At 38.7% G+C, this 16,701-nt stretch overlaps 1 protein-coding gene across 3 annotated transcripts in view; it reads left to right on the forward strand.

The window, feature by feature from the left end:
• Window positions 1-16,701, forward strand: part of HHAT (hedgehog acyltransferase) — a 181,966-nt gene that overhangs the window by 48,976 nt on the left and 116,289 nt on the right. For all 3 annotated transcript variants that reach the window (XM_072409814.1, XM_072409815.1, XM_072409816.1), the window contains exon 8: window positions 12,161-12,311. In XM_072409814.1, coding sequence (XP_072265915.1) covers window positions 12,161-12,311 — 151 coding nt within the window. The remainder of the gene's footprint in view (window positions 1-12,160; window positions 12,312-16,701) is intronic.

A 16,701-nucleotide genomic window follows, 5' to 3' on the forward strand; every position in this document is an offset into this window, starting at 1 on the left:
GTGCTGCTATATTCTCCACTGCTTTCATATATTTTGTTGTATATATCTGTGTGTCTAGGAATGTATAGCCTATTCTCTGTAAATATGAAATATTATGATTTCATTGGGGTTACAGAAGTGGAGAAGATGATAAACAATCATTTATGAACTGTACTTCTTTCTCTCTCATGTGAACAGAACTGTTTATGAACATTCAGTGTATTTGCAGGGGAGTGCAAAGTGAATACATGGCTTTTTCAGACAAAAGAAAGATAGATTTTTTTTTATGCATGGTACCACTTAGACAAAAATAAAATGTACATGTATAATCTCAAACTCATAACTTTTATTTTTAAAGTTCAGGTACACATCTAGAAACAAACTTTGACAAAACTGATACAATGCTTGCCAATCTTGAAAACAAAAGAGGTAAAAGAAGATCTGTACTGTGAAAAAAGGCAATGAAAAAAAGAATAAATGATCAGTTTTGTCTAGCATTTCTCTACAGCTGAACTTTTAATGTATTTCCTATGCTTTCCTCTGATGTTTCTCTTAATAACTGGTGATGTAATGACTGGGGAGAAAATAATGAAGCTGCAGCAGCAGAGGTGTGAAAAGCACAGATCTACACAATGAAATATGTAGAATTGGCGAGTTCTTACACTGCAAACATTCAGGTACAGCTTTCTTTGCAGCAAGTAGAGCAGTTAGGGGTAGTGGAGTGACATATTCATTTATCACTCAAAATCTTATGAGACTAGCATTCAGGGACTAGAGGATTTAGATAATCTCTGCAGAGATACAGCTAAGAGGCTATCGGAACAGGAGCTGCACTGCTGTCTTACAGGATGAATTTGAGAGAACATTGAGTGTCTGTTAGGTAAATTTCTTATTACTTTTATAATCTCCACGTTCTGAGATCAGGTTCACTTTAAATTTGCAACCGACTATACTAAAGTGGAATCCACCACAATTGGTGATTATGCAGGTTTTTAGTGCAAAAAGGGGCAGTCAAAGTCCCCCCTCTAATAACTGTTCTTAACTGCTTGATTGCCGCTCAGCATTTCTTGCCAAGGATACATGGCGATCTTAGCTTTCCTTGCATGTGCTGGGCTGGGCTATCTTTCTAAAACTATCTATCTAAAACTTATCTTTAGTAACTGTTATTATATTCTGTCATTCAACATCAGTTGGTGTTAGACATTTGAAACATAACATTAGGTTTAGTTGACAACTCTTGTGCCACTACATCAGTGTGGTTGTAGAGCAGGAAGTTGTCACAGAAAAAAAATTGTTTAAAGTTCTATCACTCAACTGCAAATAAGATTTAGAAGTTGCATAAAATGTAACTTCAGACAGCAGAAATAAGCAATTCTGGATGGGTAATCCTTGTGGTAATGCGACTCATGACCACATATCTAGAAATAAGTATGCCCTAAAATCTATTACATTTAGAAATTGATTTAAACTGTGAGCTTGCATAATTTATTTCCTCTTACATCTGTTGTCCCTAAAGAGCTATACCGTTATGCAATGTTGTACCTCGTAGCAGATCAGAGGCAGCAATGCACCATTCAGCAGATTTTTGCTGAGCCTTTAGTATGCAGGAAACTTTTCATTAGTGCCTATTAGAAATTTGTTATCTGCTTTTTAAATTGTTTTTATTAAAACTGGACTTCAGGGTCCCTGCTAATTATAAAAGTTGAAATGTATATACAGTGTGCAAATTATTTTTCCTGCCAAAGGATTTTTTATTGCTGCCCAGCTAGTCTTGTGATCCCGGAAGTACAAAAAGACTGGTGATTACAATTCCTCTACTTTGTTCGTTTCTCATTATGCTAATCGTCCTTTGAATAATATGAACTCAGTTACAAGGTTACTATTTTTTTCTATTTCATCACATGCATGTTTAAGGCTACGTACACATGTCAGATGATTCTCATCTGATAGGCCCCTTGGGGCTGATATCGGACGGGAATCTGGCGGTGTACAGCGCTTGTCGTTCTGTCGTCCGTCCTGGTGGATCCAGGGACGAGGAACAATTGTAATGAAAGGGAAGGGGGAGAGAGTGCAGCAGGGTGATGCTCTGTCGTTCTCCCCCTCCCCTCTCGATAGAACAGATTGGCGCTGTATGTACAGCACTCGTTCATGCATCGTGCAGTCTTTTGTCATTGGAAAGGATCGTGAAAGATCCTTTCCAATGTCATTTGTTGCACGTCTGTACCCAGCCTTAGATTTAGTATAGTACTGGTGTAAAATAATATAGACAAGTAATGCAAAGACAAATACAGGTACCTATACTAGGAACATTTACCCATATGTGTCACTGGGCCTTCTCTTTTCTGCTCTTTTTTCTCCCCTTTGCTATGTTCAAAATAATGGTTAACATCCTTTATTTAACATATTGAATTAGGTGGCAGTGCTGCCCCATGATTTTTGGATGCTTTATGCAGGTCAAGGAGCAGTTTGCTGTGCCTGCTGCCCCCATAGATTTGAACTGGAACTACTTCCAAGTGCTTAAAAATGCGTGTGCAGTCTTTTTTAGGCATTTGCCAGTGTTTTTTAAGGCAATGTCTGATGATTTAACTCTATTGTTTTGAAAGTCTGGGCAGGGAGCTTATTGAAATGTAGGGGGCTCCTCGATATCCACTCCTTTACCCTGGGGAATGAGTACAGGGGTACATAGTATGCCATATCAATTCTTAGGAGGGTTAAAATTATCCCTAGAAATAAAGACATGCTTAAAAAAGAAATGTATTGTTCTGTAGTGAGACTTTTATATAGTGTAGCTTAATGGTTAAACTCAAAACCCAAACACTCTTTAGGAGAACTTTATTACCCTTCTGGACCCTAAATTGTGATGCACAGGTGAGAGGCCTGGTCAGTACTAGTATTCTCCAGATACCAGTCACCCAATCTATCGCCGCAGTCTTCACCTATAGCAGCCCTCGTTCAGCCTCGGGAGACTGGTTGCGTCTCCCAGCACTCGGTTGCCCCCAGGACTTGGAGCGCAAGGGATGGTGTCTGGAGATAGGCCAGCAGCTGACCAGGATCCCACAAATACAGAGTACAGAATAATCAGAAAATCCAGAAACAAGTCCACCAAGCGAGGTACAAAGGGAAAAGCACAATCAGAGTCGGGGTCACAAGCAAAGCTCGGTCCAGGCTGAGTTCAAACGGAATGTCAGTTAACAGGCAAAGGTCAGGAACAGAGAAACACACAAAATCACTCTAGCACAGGTAAGCTCAGCAGACGTTATACCAGGGACTGGTGACTGGGAGCAGGGAGGCTTTAATATCCCAGCAGCCAATAGCAGCACAGGACAGAGTCAGGAGCTGATCAGCCTCTAGAATCCCCTTCAGCTGTGCGCAGCCCAACAATGGATGCTGGGGATTCCAAAAATACATCAGGTTGCACAACTAAAGGGAAGCAGAGGCTGCTGCTATCTTAGATCACCTGGCTGCTGCAAATACCATTGCTGGACAGAACAAACAGGGTTTTATACTGCGATGGTGCACAGCACAGAGTCGCCGGACAGAGCATTTCCTAACAACAGGTTTGTTTAAATTGGTAACATAACATTAAAGCTACGTACACACGTCAGATTTTTATCGCCCGATAATCGGCATCGGCCAATTATCGGGCGAAAATCTGCCGTGTGTACAGTCGGTGTCGTCCATCATCCGGACGACCGACCTGCCGGATCCACGGACGATGGACGACAGCCGATCCTAATGAAAGGGAAGGGGAGAGCGCGCAGCAGGGTGCCGCTCCGTCGCTCTCCCCCTCCCCTCTCCATAGAGCATGAACGGTGCTGTATGTACAGCACCGTTCATGCATCGTGCACTCCCTTGTCGTTGGAAAGGATCGTGAAAGATCCTTTCCAACGACAAAAATTGGAAGTGTGTACGCAGCTTTAGGATGGATAAGGACCCAGATGAGCAAGAGACCTTTTTCTCTGATTTGTGATCATAAAAAAGTCCAAATGACAAGAATTAAGTTTGTGAGGTATTTTTTAAAATATTTAGCACATATTTGAAGTCATATATACACTTTTCACACGTTTTTATCACTTTTCCCACTGGTTAGGGAAATCTGGATCTGACCATTGGAGATCAGATTCCTCTCACCAATGCAGCTCTTTTGCATCAGATCAGTGGTCTATTGTTGGCTGAAGCTAGCCTGTTTACCAGTAATCTAGCACTTCAGAAGACCCGACAGTGCAGTAGCAACCATGTCATGGTTAGGTTAGAGTATGTTTGGCTTGTAATGTCTAGCATCACATTGTACAAACTGTTGAATCTGGTTTGAATAAAAGAAAGTATCTCAACATTCGGCAAAGAATTCGATACAATCAAATTAATGAAATTGTAATGAAATAGTTGTACTAAATGCACTTTGTTAGGCTGGTCCTAGACATCCAAGAGCATGTAAGCAATATCTGACCACCCGCAGGCACCATCACCAGCCGGCAGGAACAAAGATATGACAGTTTGGTTCAGCTGAGCATCATGTGTACTTCCATGGAGAGGTGGGGGTGATGAGCAACATTGGCAGACACTTCTAGTGCAGCAAATAAAAAGAAGGTACAATAGTAAATTTTCTAACTGAATTTCAATAAAAATGTGATATTTGGGTGATTATATTTAAATGACTGATATTGCATTTTTCAGTTGTGTGCTTATCTAGGGATGATTGTTGCTGTCAGTGATTTAGGAGTAATTCTTTCAATAATAGCAGATACTTTGACTGTATTTGCTTTGTACCATAAACTTTTGCAGGTTTATTATATATCAAAGATGGTCCGAAGACTTTGTCCAATATCTCCTATTTCTATTAGCCACCATTTGTTTTGTGATCATTTCTGTACTTAAAATGCTGCACTTGTTCCTAGACTTAGGCTACGTACTTGATCTTGAATCTGCTCTATGGAGAGGGGAGGGGAGAGTGAGCCACACTCTCTCACCTTAACTTGTATTGCAGTTGTTGGTCATTCATGGATCCGCCATGACGGATCCATGGGAGACGTCAGACGAGGGCTGTACACACGTCAGATTCTCATCCGATACCAGCCCTAAAGCGATATTCAGATGAGATTAATCCGACATGTGTACATAGCCTTATGTCCAGCCTTAGGGTTTCTATGATATGAGCATTGCTGCCAAACATGTCACCCCACCCACAGCTGAGCTGTGCCAAGCTGGCAAGTGTGTGCACCCTCCATGCAATTTTATCAGCATTTTATGTAAGCAAATATGAAAAAAATCAAGCAGACTTCATTACATGGTATATTTTTTTTTTTTAGTTTCATTTTTCTAAATCTTGTATTTTCCAACAAAATATTCAATATGAAAACAAGCAGTATTCACTACATTTTCATTGAATAGGTTTCCTACATTATTTTTTGTTTAAACGTTTTTATTCTATTGTGTGCCTATAGATTGTTATAAAATAGCACCTTTGAAAATAAGGTTTTAACCTTCCTTTCCATACTGGCTGGAATTTTTTTCTGTAGGCTAAGCCAATATAGAAGAAAAATAATTTCAGCCTCCCTAATAGAAGAGAAATATTTCCACTGTATAAAAGTCCAATATTTCAATAGTAGTAAACACAAATAGATTTGTGAAGATACAACTGATTTTTATACAAAGTATTCACATTTGCTATTCAGGAATTGCTACAAGGAGCAGCCTCTGTCTACAGGCCCTGTTAAATAGGATAGCAGGTGGAATATATAAAACATTTAAGAATGAATTTTTATACAGTATATATTTATATAGCACCAACATATTACGCAGCCCTGTACAAATCCCATAGTCATGTCACTTACTGTCCCTCAAAGGGGCTCACTGTATGTTTCTGCCATAGTCATTTGTCTTCATCACAGTCTATGGACATTTTTTGGGGGGGAAGTTAACTAACCTAACTGCATGTTTTTGGAATGTGAGAGGAAACCTACACAAGCACAGGAAGAACCTACAAACTCCATGCAGATAGTGTCTTGGCCGAGCTTCGAACCTGGGACTCACTGCTGCAAAGGCCAGAGTGCTAACCTCTGACCCAATATGCATGCACATATTCACTGCACAGTGATTATGTACATGGTTGTCCTGCTGTAAGGCCTTTCAAAATTATTAGATCAGGTAAACACCCTTGTGACACTTATTGTAAGGACAGGAAAAGTGTTAATTCCTTTGGCCCTGATCTAAGCATGTTTTTTTATGTGAGGTGTAAAACAAGTAGCAATTTAATTAAAATGAAAATGCAATTATGTAGCTATCTCAATATTCTGTAATTGCTTTTATTGACTTCACACCCTTATAAATATTCTCTGTTAAAAATTACATTTTAATTGTCAATTGACTCTGTAAAAGTGCTCTGTGCATGCTTTAAAATGCAAATAATTTTGACAGATCAACTTTTGCTATTGTCCAGCAATCTGTGCTTAGAGGGGACACTTGACTTTGTCACGTACTCTGTCCTCATATCCCTGATACTATATTCAGAAGCAATGTACTGAGGGGCTTTACTACCATACATATCCAACAAAGTCACTGCTAAGGACACAGCTAGAGGAATGTTTTTCCCCAGTATATTAATATGCATCAGTTTGAAACCCAAATTCACTATTTCACCAATTACTACCTATGTTTGTAAACTTTAGAAATTTTATTAGCCACTGACTGATATTAATTAGTAGTCTTGCATGTCGCAAAATTAAAGTGTTTGCAAATGTAAATCACATAACACTGTAAGGACATCTGGTGTCATCACTTCATCATGTTGTGTACCGTAAGCACTAAAAATACATTATATATCCTCCTTTTATTTCCAGTCATGTAACCACTTGGCCCCCTCCTCTATTTGCAGCTTGGACAGCTGTGAAGTAGACTTCTCAGGCTTTGCTGTTGTCACCAATCCGCAGGCTTTAGGTGGGGATACATTGACATCCATTGCCAATCCCTGCCAGAAGCCTCTTTCATTATTCTGTGAATGTCAGGACGGGGCTTAGTGCATCATCGTGGTATCCTGGAACTTCAAGTGGCAGACCAGGAGCTCAAAATGAGCAAACCAGGAGAAATCCGCTTCTGTGCTTGGCAAAGTCAGCAGAATTCTTAGAAGAAAGGGTGACAGGCAGCATGAACAATACCTAATGCTCTGTACAATAATTTTTAGATTTATATAAACTGTAAGCAGCCTACAGATCATAAGGACTATGCCACCCTACAAAAAAACCCTCCAGCCCAACTAATAGGGTGAGCTAGAACCTGTACCACTCCAGTACCTCTTCCAGTGTCCACAGCTTTCTACCAAAATCTGGTCAGCCACTGCCTACGAGGTTTCAACAAATCTCAAGAGACCAGATGGGCAGAAACTCCTACAGTAAAGGTGCCAAGAGCATCTGCCCGTTCAAATCTATGGGGAGTTACTGTACAGGCATGGTCTGTTCTTTTATTGGGAAATAGTGTGTGTTTAGTTGGGTGGGGGTGGTTGAGTTTTGTTATGGAAAAAAAAGTGCATATGCTTGCCCATCCTTTTTTATATTCCCATTGGCTAATAAGGCAGTAAATTATTATTATTATTATTATTATTATTAAACAGGATTTATATATCATAATAATGGACCAAAATAAATATTTTCTAGGTGATGATGAGAACATGAGCAAGCTTTTATTCTACCAGTGGTATAGCTACAGACCTATGGACCTTGATGCAGAATTTGGACATGGGCCACCTCCCTGTATGCTGAAACTCTGCATCCCATCTACTTAAACCTTTACCTCTAAGTGATAGATCCCCACCATTAACAACCCCCCTCATTGCTCTATCCCATTTGTTGCAGACCTCCCCGGTGACTTAATGAGCTATGGAGATTGCACTCATAAAAAATATGTCTGCTGTGGCAGCTCTCATGTTTTTCTTTGAACAGTTTCTCTAATATCCATATACTGATAGATTCAGGGAAAAGAATAACTTTCTCTAATTTAGACAATTGCTGCACGTCCAATACAGAATCTCTTCAAAAAGAAGTAAAAGATAAAGATATATTATTATCTCTGATTATAAACTCTCTGATGTATGTCTAGCCGCCTCCAGAAAGAAAGGATGAGAAAGATGACTTGAAGCAGTTATTGTTGCTGTATGTTAGTTTGCCCTGAATATCCATCTAAATGGTAATGAAATGCAAACTCAGTTCGGTATTTGTGTACGCTGTCTTTCCTGCCTCATTACGATAAGGTGAAAATGATAGAACGTATGGCATCTGATATGCGGCGAGGAACACAAATCAGCCAACCTAATGGCATTTTACGGGCAGCACTGTGCAGATTGTAGCTACACAAGACAAATAATAGCAAAGCTGGGTGATCATTATTTCCATTATGCTGTGCAACCAACCAGCCTCCCGAACAGTCACATTCTCACAATTTATAATGTTCTGCACACAACATTTTTTTTTATTCTGCGAAATGAACATCATAATGCAACATATGCTTGCAGCAAACACAGGATTTCCCTGAGGGAGATTCCTCATGTCAAACAGAAGCAGAAGCTCTCTGTATATAGGCATGCCAGTCTATATATCAAGCATTTATATACACAAGGCAAACAATCCTGTTGGTCTACGATCTAGATAAGACTTGTGTACAGACACAAAATTATTGCATCCTGCATAAAAAAAAATTGATTTTGTTTTTAGTCGCTGCATTTCTTTACTGTTGCACTGCAACTGTTAAAGTGTATTTAAACTGGGTAATCCAGACAGTAAGACATTTCCTGTCCTAGGCTGACAATGCTCCCCATCTGACTGTATCAGGACAACAGAAGCAAGACAGGATTACAGAAACAAATACAATCTTTATAGCATTAGGAGTAGGAGTTTGTAGTAAAAAATAACCAGTACAATGACGATACGGAAGTTTTGTGTGGAAGACAAAATGTAACACTGCATGCGGTACGATACGTTGGGAACAATGCTGGGATGTACACATCTCTTGCCTTCTGATATGCCTCACTCTTGCCAGCAAATGGCAAAATTACAGTATACAGTACTACTCCATACTGATCAACAATCTATAGGACCTGTGGGTAAGCTAGGCCAGTTTCTGACTTACGATATTTTAAAGTTAAGATGGGGTTGTAACGGATCTCCATCTTAACTCGAGGACTACCTGTAAACCACAACACTTTCAATTGTTTATTTAAAACAGAACTAAAGTTCCACTTTTAAGAATGCTTGATCAGGGAGGAAAAGCACAGGTAATGTCCCTATTTCAATAATACCTACTACCTGTCTGATCGCTTTGGAAAACTGTCAAAAAAGCTGCACAGCTCGGATTTGGTTGCCAGAATACTCGGCAATCCCAGTTTCCCCCACATTTGCTACAAATTAATGAATTTGCAAAAGTTGCAGTATGTCATCCCGGCCAAGCCAATCAAGATAGCCCAAGATTGTATTCAAGAAGAAACAAAAGAAGAAGATGGTGGCGCCCTGTGACAGGACAGAGATGGGTGAGTATATCAGGTTTAGTTCCGCTTTAACAAATCAAAAGGTATGAAAAAAGATTGGTTCATTGTTAGGGTTTACATATCTAATATTACTTTGCCCAAGGATTCCTAATAAAGTAAATGAGATTTAGTTTACCAAAGCACAGTGTATCATAAAAAATGTATCTTTAATATAAAATATTTGGTTTCTTTCTGTAGTATCTCAGTGTCTTGTAGCCTCTTTGCAGCCTTTGTACATGAATTCCTTTTAGTGATAGCTACATGTTATTAGAGTGGCTTTCTTAAGGTGGACTGTGTCTTCTTGTTGAATTGACCTTTTCTATTCTTTCTTGGAAACCAACAGTTAGGACAGAGCAGGGTCACTAAGCAACAGGAAGTATTGGGGCAGTCACATTCATGACATGACAACTGTGTTTTATTTTATATAAAATTGCAGGTTTAAAATAACTAAAAATTAAATTTGCAAGAACATGTTAAATAAATAATAAAAATTTAATTTTGCAAGAACATTTAAATGCATATATAAGATTTTTGTGATTGAGTTGATGTATAATGTTTCAGTTTTATCCTTTAAAGCACCCGTATGTCCATTCAGTCTTGAAAATTAAAAAAAAACCTTTCCAAATGGCACAGCCAGGTGGGTGACCTGAATTTACTGTAATAAAATTCAGCATTACAGGTAGGTCACCTCTCTGCCCCCAGTCTGAACAGTTGCCATAACAGCATAATAAAAAGATTCACTCATGGCTATTCCCCTTGTCAAAGTAACATGGCAATCAGGCACAGGTGATGTAAATATGCTGTGAAGGATTCTTTACCTCTGTAATTGAATCTGCTAAGGCTACAAGGTCTTCAATAAAGCCATGAACATCTTAAGCCTGGCTCTATATAGGATCTATGTTCACCTTTTCTCTCCTGTCTTCTCTCGTCATAACTTTTATACGGCAAAAGCGGTGCTTGAAAAATAATACAACGCTTGTTGTATATTTTTTAAATAACAACAATATTTTTGGACAAAAAGTTTTATTACAATGGTCAGGATTACTTTTTGCGTGCTCTATTTTCTTTTGTTATTCTATTGATTTTGCACTGACTGTCACTAAGCAGGCCATATTTTTTTTCACTCAAAGCAGACCTAAACTCAGAATTTTTATTTACATAAAAGGGTAGACAACCATTTTATAGAAAGTAAAAATTTATTTGTTTTTTTTATTTAAGTGCAACACCTTTTTTTTGACAATCAAAACAAAATGGAAGCATAGAGCCTCCCGGGATACCTACTTCACGCATGCCGTGTGGCTCCGGCTGCTCCTTCTGCGCATGGCCAAGATCCGGCATGTCCAGAAGAAGCCTTTTCTTTAATGGGAGGAAAAAAATGTAGACCTCACGCATGTGCAGTGAGATCAGCACTTTCCCCCATCAATGCACTGTGCAGGTGCAAGATTGGGTGATGTGCGAAGAAGAACCCAGAAGAAGACAAGACAGGGCCCAATCGAAAAAATCCTAATGCATCGACCGATCTTCGGGATTAAATGTAAGGGTGTTTTTATTTTTCCTTTAGTTCTGGGCGCCTCTGTGCTTTTCTGTACTTTCTGTACCAGAAACATTATATATATATTTATCCATTGACTTGTTCAGTGGTCTTTCTTCGTAAGCTGCTCATGGATAAGTCAGGATGGATTCATGAGTGACATCAGTCGACCGCTGCACACATGTAACATTCTTGTCTAAGAAGTTCGAGGGGCCAATCTAGTAACTAACATTTTTATGTGCAGACAAGAAACATACTTACAGAAGGAAAATACTCTGTCTACTCATTGTGCCTTATTCGCTATCCAGTCACAGGCTGGAGGTAGGGGGGTAACTAGCAGGTTTGCTTCACCACTTTAGGGTAATTTCACCAGGCTGTAAAGTGTAATATTAAGACTGACTGACCAGAAATACAAATACTTTGGTAGATAGAACAGCCCCCATGTACTGTTTGTAATTTAATGGTAATTGTATATTTAGCTCTGTGTCCTTTGATGATTTTTAAATAAATTCAAGGTTGTAGAATACAACTCATATATATGTAGGATGGATATATGTAAGATCTTAGATTGTAAGCTCTTCAGGGCAGGGTCCCCTCTTCCTCCTGTGTCACTGTCTTTGTCATTTGGGACCCCTATTTTTCAACCAACACTGTAGAGAGTACATGTAGACAGGAAGTAGTCGAAAGAGACTGATAGAAATTAGTAGAACAGAGATGCACAATATAATAATTAAAAAAAAAATTAAAAGTAAAAAAACATAGCAATATACAATCCTTTACAGACTGAGGGGTCTCTATATAATGTAGAGGTGACATGTTGCTGGCCTACCTACACTATTCTCTCTCCTATTGAAGTCAATGGCTGTGGTGTGTGGGAAGTTTCACAGATTTCTTTTTGCTGAATGAAGCAGGAATAACCATTTGATTGGAGAAGACAGGTCACATGTCTAGACTCTCTGCCAATATTGACCCTTCTCTGCTCCTTTGAATCAAAGAAAACCTCCAAGGGGCTGTCTTTTGTGTGTGTAAAAACTCTGATTAGGTTTTTTGGTATAACTAAGCAGAGCTGGGATCTTCTCTGTCATCTTCCTTACTAGCGCAAAGTATTGACTGTATTGCGGTATATGTTTTGTGTCTTGCAGGTGGTCTAGCGTTGGCACAGGTACTATTCTTCTATGTGAAATATTTAGTTCTATATGGACTTCCTGCACTTCTTGTACAGCTGGATGGCTTAAATTCACCACCTTTACCGCGCTGTGTCAGCTCATTGTACAGCTTCAGTGGTATATGGAGGTTAGTCAATTCTAATGACCATTGTTAATGATTCTTGTTGTAAATCACCACATTTCTACAGCACTTTTCTACAATTACTTTGACTTAAACTATCTCTTAGGCAGCATAAAAACCCTCAAACCTGAACTCCCTATTTAATGTACATTTCTGTGTAATATGCTGGTGCTAGATAAATACTGTTGAATAATAATAACTCCAGGCAGATATAAAAGACACAAATCATTGCAACTGTAAATGCTCAAAAATAAACCAATTCAAATATAAACCAGGGTACTTTTTAAACCTGAGAATACCTGTAACTTGCTTTAATTCGGATATAAACCAAGAGCACAAAATGTGGTTTTTAACATTCAAAACACTCATCAATAGAAATGCCAATACCATTTACCATTAATTATTATATCAATGTTGTGTTATTTTTAAAACATTTCTCTGGGAAAAATGAAAATTGTTTTGCAGGGAAAATGTGTATCAACATTGTTACTGTGTGGACTGGGTTAGTCCTAGTACACAAGTTCAACAATAATAATCTTTCACCATCCTTTCAAATGACAAATGTCTGAACGACACATGAAGGAGCGCTGTACATACAGCATTGTTCTACTCTTTGGAGAGGGGAGGGGGAGAACAACTGAGCGGCACCTTGCTGCGCTGTCCCCCCTTTACTTGTACTACAATCTTGGTTGTTCGTAGTTCTGCTAGGGCGGATCCATGAACGACGTCGGAAGGGCACCGTACACACGTCATATTCTTGTCCAATACTAGCCCTGAGGCGATAATCGGACAAGAATCATCTGACGTGTGTACGCAGCCTTAGATGAACATGCAGCGTTAAACATAGTCTACAACTCAAAAACAAACAAATTAAAAAACAGAAACAAACTAATGGAAAAGTAATTCCAGCTAACACTTTGAGCAGTTACATTAATGGTTTAATTATTGTTTTTGTAAAAAAAAATAAAAATAAAAAAAAGGATTATTATTTCCAATAACCCCTGTAAATGTTTTGTCCCAACTCCTGTAACTTCCACGTTTGCTGGATAGCTTGCCCTTTTCCAGGACTAACTTTTTTTTTTGTATTTGTCCATATTTCTACTTTTCCATTGTCCCTAACATTTGACCCTGCACCTCCTCCTAAAGTGAAAATGGGGTACAGCTTTGGTGGTGTGAAAATAAATAAAAACTTAGGCTACGAGATCAGACACCTCAGAAAATATCTTTTGTAACCCTCTCTTATTTAGTTTTATTTTGTTACTGGGTCCATACTTTCATTGACTTGATGATAATGGTGGTGATTCACAGAATTAGGGCTTTTTACATATACTGAATAATCACTTTGCAATTGAAAATTTGCTTAGTTTAATGAATGTGATGTGATGATAGTTCTTTGCAAAAGAAAACAGTGAGATGCAAATGAAAACCAATGAGGTACAAGCAAATGTTAAAAAACAGGATTTTTCCTTGCTCTAGATTAAATGTTGCTTTATCACATTTACTTTTCTAGGTTTAATATATCCTATACATGGGTATAATTCATATATTGGGCCTGATTTATTAAAGCTTTCCAAGGCTGGAGAGGATACACTTTTATCAGTGAAGTTGGGTGATTCAGCAACCTGGAATGGATGTGGTCTGGGATTTAAAACATTTGCTAACAAATAGCAAATTAATTTTAAGAAATCCATTACAGGTTTGCTGGATCACCCAGCCCCACTGATCAAAATGTATCCTAATAAATCAGACCCACTATGTGAACAGCTTATATTGCCTTAGTAAATTAACATTAGTAGATTAGCAATGTGTTTGCTGGGAACATTTTGGTTTTACAGTGGGGAACTGCAAACTGCTGACAGTTGGATATGTGGGAGTGTGGAATGAGGAACCTTGAAGTGGCATGTCGGTTCACCAAGCAACGTTTGTGGGATATATATGCTGACTGATTTTCACCTGAGACGATCTTAAATTATTGTCTCTGGTTAGCACTAAATTGCTTTTCTCTGGAGATTTAGCATACATTACCACCTTAAACCTTGCTAGCTCTCCTAGTATGCAGAATACAAAGTCCTTACCTATAATAAAAATGTTCTGTCTGTACTGAATACAACTTTTACGAACATTACATCCATAATTTCAGCAGTTTAAAATGCCAAAATTTAAACATGTCTACATTGACCTTTAGCGGACGCAGTCGGTGGCTTCATGGGAATTATTGATTTGGAGCTAAAGCCAACATGTTGGTAGTTTGTTAACCTTGAATAAGACAGCAGTTCCTATAAGTTTGTGCCTCCTTCCATGGGAAAAGGATCAAGATTTACAAAGTGTTTCTGTCAGGGCGGACTAAAATATGCACTAGGACATGACTTCCACCATATCAATGAGCCCAGAGCCCAGAAATGTTCACCAGTAGATTCCCAGTTCTAGAATTCAAAGTCACTTTGATTTTGATAACTCATTAGTCTCCAATCTCTCCAGCTGCTTTAGTATATTAGTCGGAACATGCTGCAGCCTTCTAACCTTGAGTGACATTGGCTCTACACATCACACTCTATCAATTAATTACAAGAGAAAACATGGTGTGCTTCCTATGGGGGAGAGGGAGGTGAAGTCTGGGTTAGAGAGCCATGCCCCCACCTTTGTATAGAAATTTACAGATTACCTACTGTGCATGTAGCCTCCATTGTTGTACATGATATGAAGTGGATTGGTACTTTACTAAACACAAACAGCAGTTTATAGATGGATAATAATGTTATGTTTTTGCTGAAGTCTGGATTACTGATAGAAAAGCATAAGTGATGTGCTTTGGGACTCTTTTTATTGTTTTTATTTTGTTTTATTCTTATATTGTTATATTTAGAATACAACTTGTAACTGACGTCTCCAAGCCCCACAGGCATGGGCGCATGCACTCTATTGTGGAAGTACAGTTAAATTTTTTAACACGAAGACATTATTATTAATATTAATAATAACACAGGTCAACATGTCATTTTCATCAGATAAAATTTTATGTGGGTTTTGTGGTATTTTTGACACTGATTTCAAATCTGTGTTCAGTTTTTCTCCAGCACGTCTAGTTTTTGTGATGCAGCTAATTCAATATTGTGTAAAATTTGTTATAAATAGCCTTAACATATTACAACATTTACTGACAGTTTTCTTTTTTTAAGGTTAGAGACCACACTAACTGCAATTGATTTCATTTGTCATCATGTTTAGAAATTGCCTTAATGATCCAGACAGTTTCTGTTATGTGTGTGGTTCTTTCACGATGAAAGCACAATGTTACCACAGAACATAAAAAGATATACAAATTATATTTCGGCTGTCTACTTTGTGACCATGATAAATATTGGGCTCCACATGCCATCTGTACCAAGTTGTTCCAACGGACTGCGTTACTGGCTAAATCGGCATAAAGCAGCAATGCCTTTTGCAATCCCGATGGTGTGGAGAGAACTGCGAGACCATCCAATCAACTGCTATTTTTGCTGCGTCAACAAAAGTGGATTCTCAGGTAAAACTAAGCACAAAATTGTATATCCCAGCCTCGATTCTGCAATTAGGCCTGTTCCCCATAATGATTCATTGCCAGTTCTGGTACCGCCACATGATGGACTTGCTTCTGTGGAAGGTGATGAGGAATGGGCTGGAGTTGCAGCTAGTTACAACCCAGAATCATTTGATCCTGACTACTTAGCCGATGAAGATTCAGAACCAGAGACCTGTACACAAGTAGAGCTGAATGATCTTGTTTGTGATCTAAATCCCTCCAAAGACAAAGCAGAACTTCTTGCTTCAAGGCTTAAACAGAAGCACTTGCTTGCAAAGGGTGTAACTGTAATTCTCTACAGAAAACGAAATCCTAACTTGACAATGTACTTCATAAGTGATGGCTCACTGTGTTACTGACATGATATAAATGCATTCTTTAACTGTTTGTCACAAGAGCATGTTCCACCTGAATGGCGTATCTTCATTGATTCCTCTAAAGGAAGCTTGAAAGCAATCTTACTGCATAATGGTAATTCCAAACCAAGTTTACCGATTGCCCATTCCGTTAACCTAAAGGAGTCCTATGACAACATGAAGTTACTACTTGAAGCAATCCAGTATAAAACACACCAGTGGAACATCTGTTGGGATCTAAAGGTCTTTGGCTTGCTGATGGGAATGCAAGGAGGATTCACTAAATATTGCTGTTTCTTATGCCCGTGGGACGATCTACTGAAGACCGTGATTGGCTAGCAAGAGATACCTATAAGCCCGGAACAAGCAGTGTCAAGTTTCTGCCTCTGGTTGATCCGCATAAAATATTTCTGCCACCTCTCCATATCAAGTTAGGCGTGATGAAGAACCTTGTAAAGGCCATGGGTATATCAAACTCCAT

Source organism: Pyxicephalus adspersus, chromosome 4, assembly GCF_032062135.1.
Source record: "Pyxicephalus adspersus chromosome 4, UCB_Pads_2.0, whole genome shotgun sequence".
Taxonomy (NCBI): Eukaryota; Metazoa; Chordata; class Amphibia; order Anura; family Pyxicephalidae; genus Pyxicephalus; species Pyxicephalus adspersus.